General features: G+C 39.2%; 2 protein-coding genes and 1 non-coding gene across 3 annotated transcripts in view; 2 read left to right on the top strand and 1 right to left on the bottom strand.

The window, feature by feature from the left end:
* Window positions 1–917, bottom strand: part of sema4gb (sema domain, immunoglobulin domain (Ig), transmembrane domain (TM) and short cytoplasmic domain, (semaphorin) 4Gb) — a gene marked incomplete in the record, with an annotated part of 28,471 nt that extends 27,554 nt beyond the window's left edge. Inside the window, 1 exon segment of the mRNA XM_035662099.1 lies at window positions 713–917. Within this exon segment, the coding sequence (XP_035517992.1) occupies window positions 713–857 (145 nt within the window).
* An 8,938-nt stretch (window positions 918–9,855) lies between these two features.
* mfsd13a (major facilitator superfamily domain containing 13A) lies at window positions 9,856–18,800 on the top strand. Its single transcript, XM_035667443.1, has 9 exons — window positions 9,856–10,022; window positions 11,078–11,340; window positions 11,696–11,775; window positions 13,787–14,236; window positions 14,330–14,450; window positions 14,915–15,011; window positions 15,346–15,517; window positions 16,644–16,837; window positions 17,643–18,800. The coding sequence occupies exons 2-9, from the start codon at window positions 11,173–11,175 to the stop codon at window positions 17,891–17,893; spliced, it is 1,533 nt and encodes a 510-aa protein (XP_035523336.1). The 5' UTR covers window positions 9,856–10,022; window positions 11,078–11,172; the 3' UTR covers window positions 17,894–18,800.
* Window positions 18,801–20,401: 1,601 nt separating this feature from the next.
* Window positions 20,402–20,516, top strand: LOC118335966. Its single transcript, XR_004797089.1, has one exon. It is a non-coding gene; the product is annotated as a U5 spliceosomal RNA (small nuclear RNA).
* Window positions 20,517–20,920: the final 404 nt, after the last annotated feature.

Genomic DNA, 20,920 nt, shown 5'->3' on the forward strand with positions numbered 1-20,920 from the left:
GGTCTGTGGGATTTGAACCAGCGACCCTCCGGTTCCCAAGCCAAGTCCCTACACACTGAGCTACTGCCGCCCCAAATATGTATTGGCCCGTACGGGGATCGAACCCGCGACCTTGGCGTTATTAGCACCACACTCTAACCGGCCACATAAAAACATGCTTCCACCCGATTTCGAACCGGGGACCTTTTGCGTGTTAGGCAAATGTGATAACCACTACATTACGGAAACCTATATACCAATCTCTTGTGGGGTGTTCCTGGTATGCAGTGGTCAGTACCTATCAAAAGTGCTCCAAGGAAGGTAAAGCAGTGAACCGGAGACAAGGTCATGGGCGGCCGAGGCTCATTAATGCATATGGGGAGTGGAGGCTGACCCGTGTGGTCCGATCCATCAGACGAGCTACTGTAGCTCAAATTGCTGACAAAGTTAATGCTGGTTTTGATAGAAAGGAGTCAGAACACACACTGCATTGCAGTTTGTTGAGTATAGGGCTGAGAGTATGGGTCATAATGTTATGGGTCATCGGTGTATGTGGGTGCTACAGGGAGCTCGGCAACCCTGAAAGACACATTAGCTTAGAGAGCTCAAAAAAATATATAATTATTTATATTTTCCTGTATTTTCGTTTAATTTGTGTCTAATCTTTTTAGAACACTGCCATGCACATTTCTCTTTCACCTCTGATATATGAAAAATTATTTTTGCCCCTCACCTTTGGAGAAGATAGTAGTCCTGGGAGTGACATCCAGGTCCAGGGACGGGCTGAAGGGGAAAGCCCACAGTTGTGACATCCTGCCGAGGAGCAACAGGAGCAGCAGCAGGTGCAGGAGGGGCTGGACTGATCTCTGGTCTCCCATGTTTAACTCACAGACCTGGGTCCAGGCACAGCCTCGATTGCACTCAATTTGTAGAACACAAAATCTAAGTGTGAGAATTGAGAAAATATCTTTAGGCCCAGCAGCAAGCTAGTCAGACACTTTGATTATCCTCCAGCTGAGAACACACTCTGTGCAGAGAAAGACAAAAACAATGTGTATAACTAACAGAGAAATGATCCAGCATACCAAACTACATGCTGTTGTCTTAAGTCTGGAACTGGAATTCAGAGAGATACATTAAAAACAACATGAATATTTGCAGAACAAACACTATACAGCACTTGAGGGGAAGTACTGAACGTATTGGTAATATTCAAACTGAGTGGTGGAGGAAGAACTCAGATCCTTTATTTAAAGGTCCAGTGTGTAACATTTGGAGGATCTATTGGTAAAAATGAAATATAATCTGCATAACTATGTTTTCATTAAGGGCAGATTGGAGGCATTGTCTGTCCAAGTTGCTTCCCACAAACTACTGTATGCAACATTAACCAGTGGGTTACTTAGAATTTCAAACATTTAAAGGGAAATATTAAACTTAGAAATGCACTAGATTCATAGATTAAGAAGCCCCAAAAAATTGTATAGCAAAACATTTTGCTTATAATATTGTTAACATTGTTGTATCAGTACTTTAAATTAATGTCCTTAATGTTAAACAGAAACACTAATGATATTTCAAAACATCCACGATGGGTGTGATGAACTTTGCTGAGGAGATAGTGTCTATGAACTTGCCTACTTGACAGCATGAGCAGAACATTTCTTGCTGGTATGCATCATCACTCTCTGATTACAACCAATTAGCCAAAGTGAATGAGTAAGATGCTGTTACATAAAAGACCCATCTAAAAAGTTTTGGGAGTTAAATAATGTGCCCCTGTGATGCGATCTTGCAACACACAACTCCATCTCTTAATTAGCTGTGTGCACACTGGAGCAGCATGACGGATAATCTAGAGATTAGGCCCCGTTCCATCAGCACAATCTCCGCCTGGCTGCCCGTTCTCTGGCTCTGTCACTGATCAAAGGGTCAACACTGTGAATCCCGCTCCGCTGCTTTGCGACACTGGAGAATTCCCATCATAATCCACACGCCGGCTGCTGCTAATCACTCGCAGCATGAAACACAATGAAGCTAATGACCTCTCTGTTAGCAGTTTGGGTGCTAAGGTTTGAAACCGACCTATAAGACGACAAAGTGAGAAGGGAGAGGGGAAAGAGTTAGTGATGGTGCTGGGATCTCCTCACCTTGCGTTTATCCAGAACTATTTCTTATGGCTGGCTTAACCTAATGTAATCCATGCTTTTGCTTCAAAAAAACCTGTTACCTAACTCATACTGAAGAGTCTGTTATGTTTCAAGCCTGATTCTTGATTTTCACTCAACTAAGTTAAAGTTATGGCGATCTGAAGTCACAGTCAAGTCTGTCATCTTGGCATTACAACATACAGTAAGTGAGGAGTCTACTAGCTTTGTCTGGTGCTGTTAACCTTGAGTTAATATTATTTTGTTAAATGTCTTTTCCCAAGGCCCATTCCCAAGAATGAACACACTCAAATGGTGTAACCAGAAACTGTAAATGTAGCAGAAATCCATCACGCATGACCATTAACAGAAAGAGTTTCAGTTTGAATTGCAAGCATTTGAATTTCTTCTAACAGTGCTGAGAACAGCTGATCCACCAAGAACGAGATCATGCTTCTGGCTCAAAGATATTCTGTGTGATTACACAAAAATAAATTCCTATCAAACTAATTTCTTTTATGAGAAAGAATTTCTTCAGCACAGTGGCGACCCAGACTTTCATCCTTTCCCCACTTCCAAAAAAAGCCCTTATCTCCAAAACAAAGCTTTAGTGACTTCAGATCTGTTGCCATCAGTAGTAGTTACACCCATCAATACATATGACAATGACAATCAACTACAATGTCACATGATTGATGAGAATCTCCATCACAAGGTTGCACCACATAAAGGCAGTCTTAAAGGAATACTCCACCGATTTAGCATTGCACTTGTATAATTGTGTGACACTCCTTTAAACTTATTGTCAAAACCTTGTGCTTACACTACCCACAATTCAACTCAACCGCCAACAGTTGGTTCAGAGATTCAGTGGTGTTATGCTAGTAGTGGCACCCACAAGCCACTAACCTCAAGCAGAGATAAGGAACGGGCTACAGAGGTCTGGTAAGCTCTACACCCCCAGATTTTACTTTTTCAAACTTTAAATCTTCAACCCTAACCGACGCTGACTCTAGTGACATCACTTGAGTCAATTTATTATATTTTGTGCTGTCTGGAGCCACAAAATGATAAATACAATAACTTTCTTTTCCTGTAAGCAGTGGTACTCCCCAAGAATTCCCCTTTAACATTGCAACTGAAGGGAGAAACAGAGCAAAACTTTGACAGTGCTTCCAAAAACCGCTGTCTGCCAAAACTACGGCAAAATAGAGGACAGCAGATCAACCTGACAAGCGAGCATGCTGGTGTGTAGCCCTTTAATGTGGTTTTGTCAGCTGGTGCCCTCATGTAACACACAGCAAACACACACCATTGTTTCAACACCTCCGCATCTGCATTGTGTACACTGTTCTACGGGAGCCGGCAAGCATGTTGACAACGTGGTGTTGCCACACTGACAAAAGCTTGGACACTCCAGGAGGGGAAAGGTAAACACATCTGCCTTGGCGGTGGCACGACCGATGTGTCATGCATGATGGGAGAAGAGAGGAATCGAACAAAACAGCGGGCAGCGTCTGAAACACCTTTTATCAGTTTCTTCCTGTGTATTGATCCATAGAGCTGGGCTCGCAGCAGATCTACTGGGACATTTTGGCTTAATTTTAGTGACGGCCTCTGCCCTCTGGTGCTCATCAAACTTCCTGAAATGAAGTCATTACGTGCCTACAGAGTATGAAAGAGTTTGCAGAGTATGATAAAGTAGTTTTCTTTATGAGCATATCAGGCTTGAAAATATTATTTGCAAAAAACCTAGGCTGAATGAATAAAACAGGTGAGCTATTCTTGTCTTTCCTTTAAACTGATACTTAAAATGCCACACTAATGCCATGATTTTGTTTATGTTTGTGCCATCAACCGGCAAAGAATGAATGAATATACTTTGGGTATTATGTAATCTATATGCTATACTTGAACATGATATTTTCTCCTTTTTTTCTACCTTTATTCCAAACCACTGGGAGTCGGAATAGAGCAGAACCATAAATGAGATTATTCGCACATTAAAGGAAGAATGAGTGGGTTCACCCTGGGGGCCATGTGGAGAAATCTTAAGATAAATCTTCTCAAAGAAGCATGAAATTATGATTGTGTTGCGAATAATGCCTCTTCATACAAAGAAACATGTAGAATTCATGGAAGACTTGTTCTCAGATCAGATCAAAAACAAGAATAATGATTTACTGGGCTCAAGGGGATTCAAAAAGGCTTTTCTTCTGCTGTGAGCATGCACTGTTATTAAATTCATCTTCGACATATTATGTGATGACAGATCATCTCACCATCTTTGTTTTTTCTGAGGTCGAATCATAAGATGGAGCACTTACCAGAGCCATTTCTTTTTTCAGATCTGTCAACATTTTTTGATGAAATAACACTCGTTTTGATTTGAAAATCGGAGGAATTATCCAAAAAGTCATACGTTCTTCTCCATTCTATAAAGGTTTAGAAAAAATAGCTCTCTTTAGCCTGTGTACTTTACAGTATAATCTAATCTGCACATGTGCTGTTTATTTGTCACATATTCTAATGTGTAAATGTTGTCATCTCTTCCCCCTTTTATGGTTTAAAGATGTGTTACAGAATGGCTTTATCAGTAAACAACTGAAGATCTCTCGGGTTGCCAGGTTGTGGCTCTCTCTCTCTCTCTTTGCTTTGTCATTTTAGATAGCTCTTTAATTCATCATGAAGACAATGGCCAGTTTGATCTCTGACCTTCTGCAAAATGGGCTGCGGGGCTTCAGAACAACAAGTAATTTATGAGCAACTTATTAAAATTTACAGCTGCAGACTTGATGGATCACTCAGAGCCATTTATGACTGACTTACTAACATTTTTACAGCAGTTGCAGGTGACATACTAACTTTTGCCGATCCATTATTGGAGGTGAGAAAATCTGGGCCCATTATTAATAACTACCAAATAACAAATTACATTTACTTTTTTGAGTATTTTTGTATTTTATGCTTCTTTACACTCCACTATATGTGAGAGAGAAATACTGTACTTTTTTTTACACATTTATCTGAACGTATGGTGACTAGTTACTTTTAAAATGAAGCTTTTACATATAAGACACATCAACTTATGCTGATTGCTATAGATTAAACTATCTGAAAGCATATAAAGAGATTAGAAATAGCTCAACCTCGACCTACCACTATACTGTTAACACATTAATGAATCAGTGGTAATCCAATAATATATATTACACCATTCTCAAAGGGTCCATTGTGCATAACAAGCACCTTCACATTTGATATTTTAAGCACATTTTGCTGATAATACTTTTGTACTTTTACTCAAGTAAGATTTTGAATACAAGACTTTTGCCTCTACATTATTTCCACTTTAACTAAACGATCTGGATCCTTCTTCCACCACTGCTCAACACCCAGAGGGATTGTTCCCAACCTGGCAGCCCGAAACGCTATAAAAGCTATGAATGGATCATATCTGATATATTAAGCACTAATTATGTATTAATAAAGCCAGTAGTAACAGCTTTTAAACCCTTTAGAAAGGGTTACTTATTACAAAGTAGCCTACTTATGATTTGATGGATCATTTATCACATTTTTTAAGCAAAGCTACACCTCGATTTTAGAAGTTTTGATGATTAAGTTTAAATTTTACTACAAAAACTGCTCAGATACAGACTCCCTCCCTCTCTTTCCACTCGTCTTTGTCTCACCATACTTACATCCCCTTCTCCTCCTTTCAGAAGTACAGACAGGGAACGCATCTTAAAGACAGATAAGAAACATATGGCAACCTATTTTACTGCCATACCTCTGACTTTGAGCACAATGCCGTAAGAATGAGTGGCTTCAGCACCGTCCTAACACTTCGGCACATAACCCCTCAGAGTAATGCATCGCTACACTTAACTTCCACCAATATGGGATGCATTAAAAACAACCTTTTATCGTGCGTAACGAGTGCGCTATGGACGTGTAAACAGCCACCAATGTGCACCTGTCCGACCTGTACTGCAGCACGGACAGGGGAAAACAGCCCCGCACACTCTTTAACCACCTTCACCTGAGTGCAGATGAATGTATAGTGTGTGTGTGTGTGTGTGTGTGTGTGTAGGAAAAGTGGAAGAAACACATTTACGCACAGTATCGAATAGTATGCATAAAAAGCGGCAGAGGCGGACTCACCTGCTTGTTTCCTGGAGTCCACAAAAATCCTCTGAATCGTCCTTTCCGCGGCAAAACACCGAGCTGTTCTGCTGCTGCTGCAGTTACCCAATGCTCACACACAACCAGCGAGTCCCCCCCACCCCGCCGCACACACACACACACACACACACACACAGGATCCATAGCCTATATAAGCTGAACTGCCTTATCTTATGACCAGACAGTTTCCTCATATAGCTTGCTGGTGTTTTGATACATAAACGTTGAGTTTTGTTTTTTTTAGAAGAATACCTTTCAGTTGTGTCCTGGTATTTAAAATTATAGGTTATAAGGACAGGCTATTTTTTGTGTTTTTAATGTCTGTAAGTTATTGCTGCCTATCCTTTCCTGGACACTCAATAAGACTCTCTTTTTTAAAATAGCACTTAATAGATGGGAAAACCTAATAAATACAATAATATATTTCAGTGTTAAGTACAGAAAACCATGAAGTCCGCATATAAATATAACTAAAGCATATTCTACATATACACATATAATACATATAGTATAGGTATGTTATTATTATTATTATTATTATTATTATTATTATTGCCTGAAATAACACTTTATTAGCATTGATTCTGTCTGATGAGTATCAATGTGATCTGTGCCTTGTGGCTGACCCCTGCTGGAGAAGACATAGAAAGACAACAATTCAAGATATTTTTCATTTCCCTCTTCCATAGAAATTCACCTGTTTATAGCATTGATGACATAGATGTTTTAGGGCAGTGGTCTAGATTACACGTGTCACATACAGGACCTTCTTGCTGTGAGGTAACATAGACATATATATAGTATTTAATATCATATCTTTGCAAAAAGCTAGCAGCTTCAAATGCTTCTTTCTTTCTGCAAAGGATGTGTGCCTGATTTTGTTCCTTATTTTGTGACTTAAAACTGATCCTTAGTGTCATGCAGGCAGCTCTTCATGGTTATTTGTCTATAACAGCCATGTCTGTAAATAAATATATTTATATATATATATACTGCTGCATCCACTCACATGGGAATAAATCCCAAAAGGATTTGATGTCCAAGATGTTCAGACTACTTTGATTCCAACACATCATGATCTTTTGTTGATGAAAATATTTTAATATCAATTTTAATGTAACTCTGTGTATGTTTGAAGCTGCCAAAGACTCAGGGAAGTTTTTCCAGCAGGTTAACAACTGAAATGTGAAAACTGATGCACAAACACAAGGGGGCGCCATCATCCTGCTAAACAGGGATTTAATGGAGGTTAAAGCATCTCAACTCTTCAGCTGTTAACAGTTTTAGTTAAAGATCTCGTTCAGTCATGTATTAAGAAATATATATTTTAAAAAAGTCTGTCTGGAACAATAATGTTTTTTTCTGTAAAACATAATAATATCTACATTCAAATCTTTAACGACTTTATTCTCGTAATGTTACGACTTTATTCTCGTAACATTACGACTTTATTCTCATATTATTACGACTTTATTCTCGTATTATTACTTTATTCTCGTATTATTACTTTATTCTCGTAACATTCCGACTTTATTCTTGTAATATTATGACTTTATTCTCATAATATTCCGACTTTATTCTTGTAATATTATGACTTTATTCTCATAACATTCCGACTTTATTCTTGTAATATTATGACTTTATTCTCGTTTTATTACTTTATTCTCGTAATATTATGACTTTATTCTCATAACATTCCGACTTCATTCTTGTAATATTATGACTTTATTCTCGGTTTATTACTTTATTCTTGTAACATTACGACTTTATTCTCATATTATTACGACTTTATTCTCGTATTATTACGACTTTTATTCTCGTATTATTACTTTTATTCTTGTATTATTTTACTTTATTCTCGTAACATTACGACTTTATCTTGTAATATTATGACTTTATTCTTGTTTTATTACATTTTATTTCATATTATTAACGACTTATTCTCGTTTTATTACTTTTATTCTCCGTATTTATTACCTTTATTCCTTGTATTATTCCTTTATTCTTGTATTATTAACTTTATTCTAGTACTTACGACTTTATTTCTCGTTTTATTACTTTATTCTCGTAAATTATTACTTTTATTCTCGTAAATTATTAGCTTTATTTTCGTAATTATTACTTTATTCCTCCCCGTAACATTACGACTTCATTCTTTGTAATATTATGATAGACTTTATTTCTCGTAACATTACCGACTTTAATTATCATGATTATCTACGAACCTTTATTCTCGTTTTATTACTTTTATTTCTCGTATTAGTTACTTTATTTCTTGTATTATTACTTTATCTTGTATTATTACTTATTCTAGTAACTTACGACTTTATTCTCCGTAATATTATGACTTTATTCTTCGTTTATTACTTTATTCCTGCGTAAATATTCATGACTTATTCTCGTAAAATTCCCGCAAATAAAGAAAATAGTCTTGTTAGTATGGTAACAAACCCGCTCCGGTCGTAGACCACTGACCTGACTGGCCAATGCAGCCTGTTTGAACGGCCAGACTGTGCAGCACCGCTGCTGCTCCTTGGTTGGGCCGGTCTGTTTATCGACCGCTCCTCCGGCGGCTGTCACGACGTGGTCCGTCCGTCTGTCCTGCCTCTCGCCGCGGTGATCCGACACACCGCGGACTGACACAGCAACCTCTCCAAAAGTTAGCTCCTCACCGACTCAAGACCCACGCCTTTTATTGACCGCGGAGAAACGGCCTTTCTGTCGTACGTAACGCGTCTTTATCGTTAATACACTTGAAGTAAGATGTTTGTTTATCCTGGCCTGTAAACGCAGCAAGCAAAGCCACTTAAACGCTAGCTGGTGCTAACCCATACGAAGGGTAGTTAACCTATGATCCAACTATGATATTTTATCCGATCTTTTCGCAGCTGCTGTTGGAAGCAGACTGCACCCAACCACGTGGTGTGTGGGGTAGGCAGAAAGCCTTAAAGGCTGAAGTTGAGAGTAATATTAGTCCAAAATACGTGTGTTAATGAGCTGCCTAAAGCAGCTAGAGCGGCTTGTTTAACCCTACACCATAACGTTTAGAAAATGAAACTAAATAGTTTGTTGATTATTTCTTGTTTTTTTTAAAGACACTCAGGCCACACCTGTTAATTTAACGGATTCCCCCTTTTTTTGTTAATCTCATGGATTGTTTGTAGGTTTTTATCGATGCTTACATGTTGTACATGTGTTATCTGAGGCGGTTTATTAACCCTGCTCACTAACACTGGTAGAGTTTGGATGTTTTTCCTTCCTGATTCACATTTTCCTTCACACACATTGTTGATTCTTCGATATTATCAACCACATGTACAATCTAAATGGGTGCAACAAGTGCAACTACAACTCTTTGCACCTTACCTACCTATTTATCTTGTTTTCTATCTTTTCTATCTAAGTGTTTTATTCTATTTTTGTATTTTATTCTGTTGTATTTTAATGTACCTGGCTGCTTTGATGACCCAATTTCCCTTCAGGGATTAATAATCTATCTATCTATCTATCTAAGTGATGAATGGGATGATTGGTGCCCCCTTTTTGTCCTGTTCAGGTTAATTCATCGTATGTATATTTCCTGCCAAGAGACCTCTCCCCAGGTGGAAACAGCTCCCAATCTGCGACGGCTGAGAGGACATGAATCGGCTGTTTGTAGATCCACGTCTCGCTCTGTTGCCTGTTCCCAAGTAGACCACGTCTGATCGAGTAAGATACGTGTCAGAGATGTGATACGGTGCAGCCGGCTGAGAGAAGATCTGATAGGAAGCGGGTTGGAAAGTCTTTTTGTTGCTCTCCACGGCCAAGTTTGGCTATCTCCCTCGGATCCTGTTATGAAGTTGCGGTTCTGCTGCGTTGCACAGACACTACATTGTGTTTGACACAGAAAGAAAGCATCACGTCGCCCTGAGACACTGTTATTACGTAGCTTTCCCCCACCGAGGATACAGAGACTGTTTATATTCAGGGCGAGTCAGAGCTTGTGGGAGTCAGGTGTGAAGGAATATGCCTGCTGGTGTCTTAAGTGAATTCTTTCCCCGAGGGTGCTACGTGTTAAACTGCAGCAGAGCTTTCAAAGGGGGAAGTTAAACTGAACGGATGCAGGATTTGCATTCGTTGTGGGGAACTCATTTTGTTTGACAAAAGACGGTAATTCGCATGAAACTGTCACAGGGAGGCACGCGGTTCGAGCCGAGGTGTTATTGTGCCCTCGAGCGTTTCCAGTAGGTGTGGATTGTATAGTGTGTCACATTCATTAAAGGACAATAATAAAAAAAAAAAGAGCACAATGAAAGAATGACTGAGTATCGTGTGACTTTCCTTTTTGTCGTTTCAGCTTTTTATGGGGGACACCGGCGCAGTGTGGTGGTGTGTTAGAGGAGTGGTCATAAAAATAACTGAGGAAAATTACAGTTTCTCTCACACACACACACACACACACACACACACACACACACACCACAGCTGGGCGTGGGTCAGAGGAGAAAGTGGCCCACAGCCTAGCTAACTTTAATGAGTAGTTACTTTACCATTGCTATGGAAATAGCTCTCTTTCGGTGTTCTCCAACTGCGTGCAGAGACAGAAGCATTTCATATTATTATGTGTTGCCCCACGAGGTCGCAGAAACTTCCAGTAATGCTCATTAATATCTTAAGCTTATTCAGATGTAGAGTGCTCAATGCTTTTATTCCCCTTTTGTCTGCTGATCTCAAAACAACTTATTAGTGTTCCCGTCGAGACTGAGTGCGTTGTGTTTTCACAGGCTATGATGAGGTGGTGACCCTGGGTCGGCCAGGCCGTGAGATGATTGCAGCTTGGCACAGAGGAAAGACGGAGCAGAGTGATTGAGAAAGAAGAATGGGCAGGAGCGTCTGGGGCTGCTGGCAAGGCGTCGTCTCCACCGCAGTGCTCTACGGCTCTCTGGCCTTGTTTACCTCCATCCTCCACAATGTGTTCCTCCTTTACTACGTGGAGACGTTTGTGTCCATCTACAAGATCGATAAAGTCTCCTTCTGGGTGGGAGAGGTGAGTGACAAGAGGCCTGGCTCTGTGGCCGCGTCGGTTAAACACGTGATCTAAATTTTGTAGTCCAGGCTTGACATATAGCACCAGTTTACGAGTTCAGTGTCACTGTGTGTCAGCAGCGGCTTTAAATGTTGCATGTCAGTCCTGCAATGTTTAGCCTCAGTTTTCTACGTTTAAAATGATTTATGCTGAAGAAAATGTAATAAGGCTGAGCCCTGCAGAAAAAAAACATCATGGTAACCTGATCTTCCGGTCAGATATCATGTTCTAGCTTAGCGATAAACCACCATTATCCTTGATTTATTGATTTTTTTTTTAAAAAACCATTATTGTTTTCTTATCTGCCGCTCCACAGACCGTGTTCCTTATATGGAACAGTCTAAATGACCCTCTCTTCGGCTGGCTGAGTGATCGCTCCTTCCTCAGCTCTCCTCAGTAAGTGTCATCTTTCTCCTTTTTTTTTTTATTGACATCAAGCACTGTTGTAAATAATGTTATGCAGTTAAAACATTGCAAAAAACAGAAATGCCTACCACAACTTCTTAAATTAGGCTTCCTTAAGATGGATGTGACTTAAAAAAAGACAGGTCAACAAGAATAATTAGTGATTATTAGTTTATAATGTTTGTTTTTTTTGTCTTAGCAAGTTTTCATTATTTATTGCCATCCCAAGCAAAGAAAAAGACCAGGATTTTAGAAGATACAGAAACCTGTGCTTTAGCCGATCTCAAGATATGTGAGATACACAAACAATAAAAACTAGGTTAGTTCTAAGAACAGTTTTTTTTTCCAGTTACACATCCTCTTTTAAAAGTTAATTATAGCAAAAAGGCTCTTTCTCCTTTCCTTGTGAAGAGACGCAAATAACAGACTTAAATGTCAACATCATGTAGTTCCTGTAAATTATATCAACACAGCCCAGCAGACAACTGTGAAAGATACTGATGATTAAAAAGCATGAATGTCAACTTTCTACCCATGTTATTTTTTCACACATTTAACACATCAGAGTGACTTTTCCCTAGAATATATTTCTATTTTGGCACGTACTGTATCTTATTCTCAACTCTCCTTCTACATTCAAACCTATCCTGGCTTCCCGGTCGGCCTGCAGATTTATACCACCGTGCTTCCTGCTCACATTGCACAACAACATCTCAGAGCTTCTTAACACATTTATATATACGCACACGCAAATGTTTCAGCATAAACTCTTTTATCAGCTGCAGTAATGCTCATGAGGCGAGGGAAACGCGTCATCAGAGCGATAATTGTCAACCATAAAGGCTGCCATCTGTGTTTGCGTTTCCTATTTGTCATAAGGTGGTGACGTAACTAAGTTGGATCACGTTATTCTGTGTTATATCGACACCCTTAAACCTGAGTGTCCTGGTGTTGTACAGCAGGGACGAGCATAATTTCACCTTTGATTGGTTTTATATGGTTTTAGTATATTTTATAGCGTTCATGGTGTTTGACAATCCTGTATTTACATAAGTTGCGAGGCTCAAAGTGTCCTGCAGCTTGTTACTTTATCAGTAAATGCACTACTGCAAATGTAAACCTGTTTCTGATTGGTATACAGCAGTGGAGATTTTACATACACAGACTTAAAAACTATATTTAGCCAAATAATCACAAACTCACTGCAGGGACTTCACATGTTTGAAGTAAAAAGGTTATTTTTTTTTTAAATCCACAAAGGAAGGGAGAAGATCAAATAAACTATTTAAATATTTGCAAAGTATAACAAACTATTTACATAGAAGCTATTAGGAACACCCTAATCCTGAGATCCGAGGAAGAAAGCGTGAAGGACAAGGTCACACACCACACCTACTGACACGGAGCAAGAGGGGAGAGAGAAGTTGGCAGAACTGAATTGAATGAATCTGAATAAGTCGCTTGATGCTTTTTAGAAATAGTCACTAACTGAACTGTTGCCAAATCTAGCAAGGAAGTTGGCAAATTGAAAACACTATTTTTGTGTTTGTAAGCACATGTGTGACGTAGCGTAGCGCTCGTGCCGGGGCCACCGCACATTTTTCACATTTGAACACCTAACAATTAAGATGAAATATGTGTTCTGTGACGCGTAAACGTGATGGCTTCATTCGTAATGATACATTTCTCTACTGTCCCAGAGTTGTCTCAGACACTGTGTCTTTGTGTCCCAGGTTCTATTTTTATTGTCCCCGGGACATCTTTAATTTCGCTGATGGGTGTTTATACAGTATAACACTAGCCATGATAAACTGACTCCTAATAAATCATCTGCCAACAAAACTGAGTCAAATAGCTGGAGAGTATTTAAATAGGTCTGTTAGCCTTGTCTGTCCTTTACTCTGTCAAAACATTTTGTTCACGTTGCTTAACTATCACAAAACTTGCATTTTTATATCATTTCTGATGATTTCTTTTCATTTTTGTCTGCTTTTCCACCCAGGTCAGGCTCTCCGATCACAACTCCAGAGGTGGTGCTGAAGCGCTTGAAGGCCCTCTCCACAAATGGCCCTCTCTTCGCTCTGTCCTTCCTGGCCTTCTGGGTGGCCTGGGCCAGACCAGGACTGCAGTTCTTGCTGTGCCTGTGTCTGTATGATGGTTTCCTCACTATGGTGGACCTCCACCACAGCGCCCTGCTGGCTGACCTCGCCGTGTCCGCCGCCGATCGCACGCGCCTCAACTTCCACTGCTCTGTGTTCAGCGCTCTGGGCTCATTCTCCGTGTTCCTGTCGTACTCCTTCTGGGACAAGGAGGACTTCTACTCGTTCCGTCTCTTCTGTATGACTCTGGCAGCTTTTTCCATCTTGGGCTTCTTTTTAGTGTCTCGGTTGCTACGGGATCGTTTCCAAAAGGAACTCCTTCTAAGACAGGATGAGGCACAGACACTCAAAGAGTAAGGGGTTTTCCAAAAATCTTAAATCTGGAATGTGTTGTTGTTTTTCCACTTAAGCTCACTCACTCTCCTTTCGATGTCTCCATTGCTCAGGCTGAGCGTTGGCCATGCTCCACTTACCCACCCGGAAAAACCTGTCACCATTAAACAGTACCTCAAGCAGCTCTCCAAACACAGGAACTTCATGTGGTTTGTGTCAATGAACCTTGTCCAGGTGAGATACCAATCACATTGTTTGTGCTACGAGTGCTAGTAGAGATTAGAATTAGATTATTATGGACAGAGTTAATATTGTGCTCGTTATCATGGCAGTCTCATACTACATAGATACGGCACAAGTATTAAAAATAACATGTAAAAAGTCAAACTCACGTTGACCCTACTGAGCCAATGTTTAAACTAGAATAATAATCTCATAATAGTTCAAATGTATGTTTATATGTTCTTATAGTTTAGTTATTTCTTTAAATAACCTCAGAGATTGAATATATGGAGAGAAATAGTTATGTCAGTTTTATATATCCCAGAATGAAAGATAAAAAATTCATTGATGTATTTTAGAAAATCCTGTGATACAGTAGCTCATTTGCAGCATACTGTATGCCTTTAGTCTTTGAGTGATCAGTTTTTTTAGTCGATCTACTCAGTTACATTCTATTGTTGTTTCTGCTTCTACAGGTATTTCACTGCCATTTCAACAGCAACTTCTTCCCTCTTTTCCTGGAACATCTCCTGTCTGACAATATTTCAGCCTCTACGGGTTCAATCTTACTTGGTAAGATTCCTGTAAGAGACAGGAAGTAACTCGCACATTCAAGTTTCAAATCCTTGTTTGAAGGTGCTACAGCTAGGCAGATAGCAATACAGACGAATTGAATACCGGAGTAACTTTCATTGCACTATTTAGGCTGAAGGTTTAAGGAAATCACAGCAATGATGTTGGATTTGTTGTTGTTTGAGATCAATCTAATTCTGGCTATAATATAATATATATTTCTCTTTTCATATTAATTTACCATTCATCTTTTTTTTTTCTTTTACAATTACTATTCTTTCTGCTGATTTATATATAATTTTTTTAATCCAGCTCTGCTTCTGCTCCCACGCAGGCATCTCTTATATTGCCCCCCACCTGAACAACTTGTATTTCCTGACACTGTGCCAGCGTTATGGGGTTTACCAGGTTATCCGCTGGCTATTTATGCTCAAACTGGGACTTAGTGTGGCTATGCTGCTGGCAGGGGCTGACCACATTTATCTGCTGTGCATCTTCATTGCTAGGTATGGCCACGCACACACATCAGCACACGCTTCAGGGACCCGATGTGTGACAGCTTGTACTTTTGTTTGCTTCTTTGTTTTTTGAAGTTCATCGTTTAAAATACAGTTAAATTTCTTGTATATGTTCAGATACTTTAAGTTAATTCTGATTATTTTCATAGCTGAATACAAACACTGAAAAACATATCAAGGACAAGAATCCAAGGTTAACTCAATATTTGTTACAAGCCGTATCCAAATATTGTGCTAACTTTTCTTTTTTCCTGGAAAAGTGTAAATGTTTCACCAGTTTGTGTCTCTGTCACTGTGAGAATGAGCAAAAGTGCTTTATTTATGTAGCCCAGAATGATTTGCCACACAACACCTTCTATCCATAGACCCACAATTCAGATAAGGAAACAAACAATTGACAGAAATAACAATAGTTAATTTAGAATATAGAGAAACTGAATAACAATATTGGGTAAATTAAGTGCAAATATATTTAAAGAAACTTAAGTAACTGGTACAGCACATTTTCCCACATTTTAATGTGAATGTTGTGCCCCTGAAATATAAAAACAGGGTTTCATTTAGGCAGGTAGTCTCCTTATTCCATTACTGATGTCAAACAAGTATATTTTTATAGTTAACAACAGGACTCCAGGGCTGTCTCAAGCGCTCCGCAGGCAGGCCCTGTGTGTGGTTAGTCATACTGGTCACAGTCACAGTGGTTGTTAACAGCGTGTGAATGCCTTTGGTGCTTTCTCTCAAACCTTCAGGCTGAGGCGATACAATAACATCAACCACAAGTGATAGAGCTGTGACTTTATTTCACACACAATATAATGTGGTTTTGAGAACACAGACACACCTAAGGATGCTGTATTCAGTCAGAAACTGTAACCACTCCCCTCCTTAGAGAAAAACAAATAGACATGAATGATAATTGACACACGTTTAATTAATGGCAATACTCTGAAGTAGAACTGAACATAAACAACCTGTAACAATTAATTCTGCCTTTTCTGTTCACATTATAAAACATCTTTAAAATGAAGATTAAAAAATAACAGCTGACATTTCCTGCTGTAAGACTCCACACTGTTGTGGCTGGAGACATTAACCTGACTTCTCTTCCTCCCAGTAACCGGGTGTTTACAGAGGGGACGTGCAAGCTGCTGAAACTGGTTGTTTCCGATCTGGTGGACGAGGACTTTGTGGTCAATCGGCGTCAGCAGGCCGCCTCTGCGCTCCTCTTCGGGATGGTTGCCTTGTTGACCAAACCTGGCCAGACATTCGCCCCTCTCATTGGCACCTGGCTGCTGTGTGTTTACACAGGTACAGGCATACTAGAATTCCCCCCTTATCTATGATCAGTGTCTCTCAATTAACATATTAACTGTTGAAACCTTTTGAAAGAACCGTTGTGAAGATCAGAATCAAAGTGTGACTTGCACAACAAGTTGAACAGGACCACTTCAACCACCCAGATCCTTACGCAACATGTCCTGATAAAATTTGTATCAGTATAGTTAGTATAGTCAGCCTAAACAACAACCGTACTCATTAAATATATAGCGTATACTGTGTGAAATGGCACACTTGTGTTTTCACTGTAAGGTTAATGTTTTATTTCATCAAATGTTTTTATGATGTTAGAGTGGGACTTTGTTTCAGGCTCTGCTATAAAAGAGAGAAGGAAAACCCATAAGGAACAAATTGTGTGTTTTCCCCATCCGTGGACAGTCAGAGTGAACTTATTTCTGTTTTTGGTAGCAGTATTATTTTATTTTCACCAGAGTGCAACTGGTCCAACAGCCAAGAAAATAAATAAATAAATACAGTTTTAATTGAACTAATAGTTTGATGTTTTTGGAAATATGCTTATTCACTTTCTCTCCAGAAAGATGGCAGATACTTTTGGACAGAGCTGGCTGTAGCTTCATATGCAGCATACAGCCATGACAGTGGTGTTGACCTTCTCATCTAACTAACAATTTCTATGTTTATTTTATGAAAAGGGTAGTAGTGGGATTCATATAATATAAAATGTTTTGCCTCTTTACAAAGACCCATTCATTCATTGTCTGAATTGATCTGTGTTTTGTGTGCACTGAAGGAACTACTTTTTTCTCTTCCCCAGGTTATGATATTTTTGAAAGGGAACCTGTAAAGGACTCTCTGGTTTCTGTGCCTGATGTTGCCGCTGGCTCAGGAACTCCGCCTCTGCGCCTGGGCTGCTTCTACATGTTGGTGTTTGTGCCTATCACCTGTGCCCTGTTCCAGCTGGCGGCCTGGTCTCGCTTCACGCTTCACGGCCGCAAGCTGCAAGGGATCAAGACCCTGAGGCAAGGGGCCCAGCATGGCAACCTTATTGATGTCAAGGCCATATGAACTGAATAGAGCTGCCCGAGGCTGCACACAGACACTTTTTAACTTGTCAGGTGTACAATCCCCTTTGAGGAGGAGATGAAGGCTGCTCTGATGTCTTCACTCTGCAGCCCAGCCTGGTTTGCTAGAATATGAACCACTAACACGACATGTGGCTTCGTGGACGGTGAAAAAAAAATGCACAGCAGGCTGACAAATCCTACTGGGAAGATGGAACAACATTTAAAAAAAAAAAAACAGAAACCTGCCTTATTTTTTATATTTAAATATTGACCTATATTTATATTTTAACAGATGACCAAAAGATAAAGTAGAACCAATCAATCCTTTTGGATGTAGACGGACCAAGGTGACTATTTGTTGTGCAGCACCAAAGGGGGTGGGGTGCCCTCTTCAAAACTGTTTGTAAAGCATAATTCTGGTCAAGAACACAGTCTGAATGCCCTCGCTGCTCTGTGATTTATTAGTAACATCAGCCTGATTCAAACACCAGAGGAGAGGAGGTTAACCACAGAGCTCCAGTTGTAATTTCTGACGTTATTAACAAGATGAAGCAAATGACATAAAACTGCATTAATGTGTTCAGAGTGCTATTCATACTGCATGGAACCTGCACTTCAGAGCTGATTAACTATTTTACTGTTTCTTTACATTTACACAGAAGGCCCTGCCAGTTTGATGTCGAGATGTATTTTCTGAAGTATTGATGATGTTTTTGCACAAAACTGCCATTTGTCTGTTGTACTTCTAACTTTCTGATTGTGACATACATTATGTACTGTGGTAAAGAAAATTGGAATTAGGAAATTCTGATGGTAACCATATTGCCATATCACTTTTGTAATTTTTCAGATTATACAAAGAATGTGCGGCATTACCATGAATAAACCTCATTTATGTTTGAAGTTAACTTGAACTCTGCGCCTTTTTTTTTTATGAGAAAAAAGTAAGAAATTGTTGGACCGTGCAAAATGTCAGGTAGGGAAGTGAAATCAAAAGTCTAATCTAGAAGTGTTGATCCTGAAACTTCAAGGTATTGTTCACAACCACTACATGAGGCACCAACCATTTGCAGTTTCAGTTATTTTCCCAAGTAGCTCTAGTTGTGAGAAAACAAAATGTTTCATGTGTATATAAGGACATTTATAGGCTTGCAATGTGCTTTCAGGTCGAGACTTCACTGCATGTGAACGTCATCAGCACCATGAAGATAACTGGGACAATTATTGTGAATCAGAAACACGCCTGAAGCCATTCCTTTATTTGAAGAGCTAGAGAAAACTGGTGCAGTCTGTTTGATTTCACTGCAGTTACACTTTGTCTATAAGACACCCGACATTGTTCAGCAGTGTCTTATGAAGAATTGTAACTTATGAGGCCATCTGTTTTCCAGTACAACCTCAGCCTTGATTTGAGAATGATTTTCTGTATACACCAATGACCCGCTTGAGGTCCTAGGACAAAAACGTCCTGCTGGGCCACTATTAAACTATTAAACTCCCTGTTCCTAACACTCCATGCAACATGTTTATCCATGCTGGAACTAATTTACTATAGGGACATGCAATATAAGCACAAAACTACATTTATAAAGGGCTTAAAACTAGATTTTGATACCAGGACCCCTCAAAAATAAGGAATCAAGATTAGGTCACTAGTTTCAGTTAGTAATATGCTTTAGTGGTCCACTTGACACAAAGTAAACCTAGGGCCATCAACCATATTTTGAGTTTGAATTAGATTAAGCAACAACAAAAATGGAGTACAAATAAATATATGTTCATTATTTTGTGTATAAGTATATGAAGTACAAGCTAACTATATATATCTTAAAAACTTGTTGCTGTGAACTATCGATGATTGCGTACTCTTCAAGTCTCCTCTTTTGGATCCGTTTTGACGGCTAAACTGCTTCGTAGACAGTTGTTTTTGGAATAATACTTTATTTTAACGGGAAATCTAAGAAAACCTCACAGATTTTAACACTTCACGACGACCGGGACCAACTCTTTGTACTGAGAGGCTTCCTGTGCGAAGACGGAAGTAGGGGGAGGTAATCCTCTCCTTTTGTTTCAACTCCTTGTGAGCACCGCGCATGCGTACAGTTTCTAGACCTTTAATTTATCCCCTTTTGACTGTATTCCGATGTTTTTAATTAGACAGATACTCGTGTTAAAGCATTTCTTAACAATTATTTTTTATTCAGTTAACTTTAAACGCTAGCAAAACTCTCCAAGTGCGATTTGTAACCATTTGTAACCTGTAGCAACGCAGCGCTACCCGCCATGCACCGCGCGCCAACTTTATGTCGTCCAACGCTATCGTTTAGTTCATATAAATCTTTAATAAAAATTTGCGTCACTAAATGCAAATTGTTTGATACGTATGTGTGTCTTACTCTATTTTGATCATACACAATTAAAAATAAAAGTTGAAACGGCGGAGTGCCACCATTACTGTAGAGTGTATGTCGGAGAATGGCCCGTTCGACAGTTCCTCTGAAGGGTCAGTACACTCATGTTTCTCTTCAGATCGTATAAATCTTTCGCCTTTTACTAAAGATTTCCGTGGAGAGGAACAATATGAGTTCAACCTAATTTTTTGATGCCCTGCCTTGTGCGGGGCTTCCTCTCTTTGTGAAATATAAATTATAATTGAACTTCCCCTTTCCATTAGTGTGACTTAAAGCACAAATGTGTTTTGGTACGAGCTGGGCAACTAGTGTCAGTCTGTGTGAACTAGAGTTAGAGTCCAGAATCAATTGAATTAATATGTTTTATATTGGAGCAGTGCGTACATAATACTGCATATTGTATGTACAAAGAAAACCAACTTTTAAACTTCTAAAAAAAGTTAATATAAGTAATGAAACAACACATTAAATTCATTATACTTTGTTTTAACTTATCTAATGTTGGTGCCATATGCAAGTAGTTATTGGCAAAGTTATTTGAAATTAGAGGAAGTCCTGTTCTATTCCTCCTTAAATTTTCTTTAATTTTTAATTTTTAAATCTTCTGTTTTATCCCA

This window comes from Morone saxatilis, unplaced genomic scaffold, assembly GCF_004916995.1.
Source record: "Morone saxatilis isolate NCDOM2014 unplaced genomic scaffold, NCSU_SB_2.0 Contig1, whole genome shotgun sequence".
NCBI lineage: Eukaryota > Metazoa > Chordata > Actinopteri > Moronidae > Morone > Morone saxatilis.

Bases quoted from the DNA above. Each gene is read 5' to 3' on its own strand.
- mfsd13a (XM_035667443.1), top strand. From the start codon at position 11,173: ATGGGCAGGAGCGTCTGGGGCTGCTGGCAAGGCGTCGTCTCCACCGCA. The intron at 15,012-15,345 runs GTAAGATTCCTG...GCTCCCACGCAG, and splicing joins TACGGGTTCAATCTTACTTG to GCATCTCTTATATTGCCCCC. The intron at 15,518-16,643 runs GTATGGCCACGC...TCTTCCTCCCAG, and splicing joins CTGTGCATCTTCATTGCTAG to TAACCGGGTGTTTACAGAGG.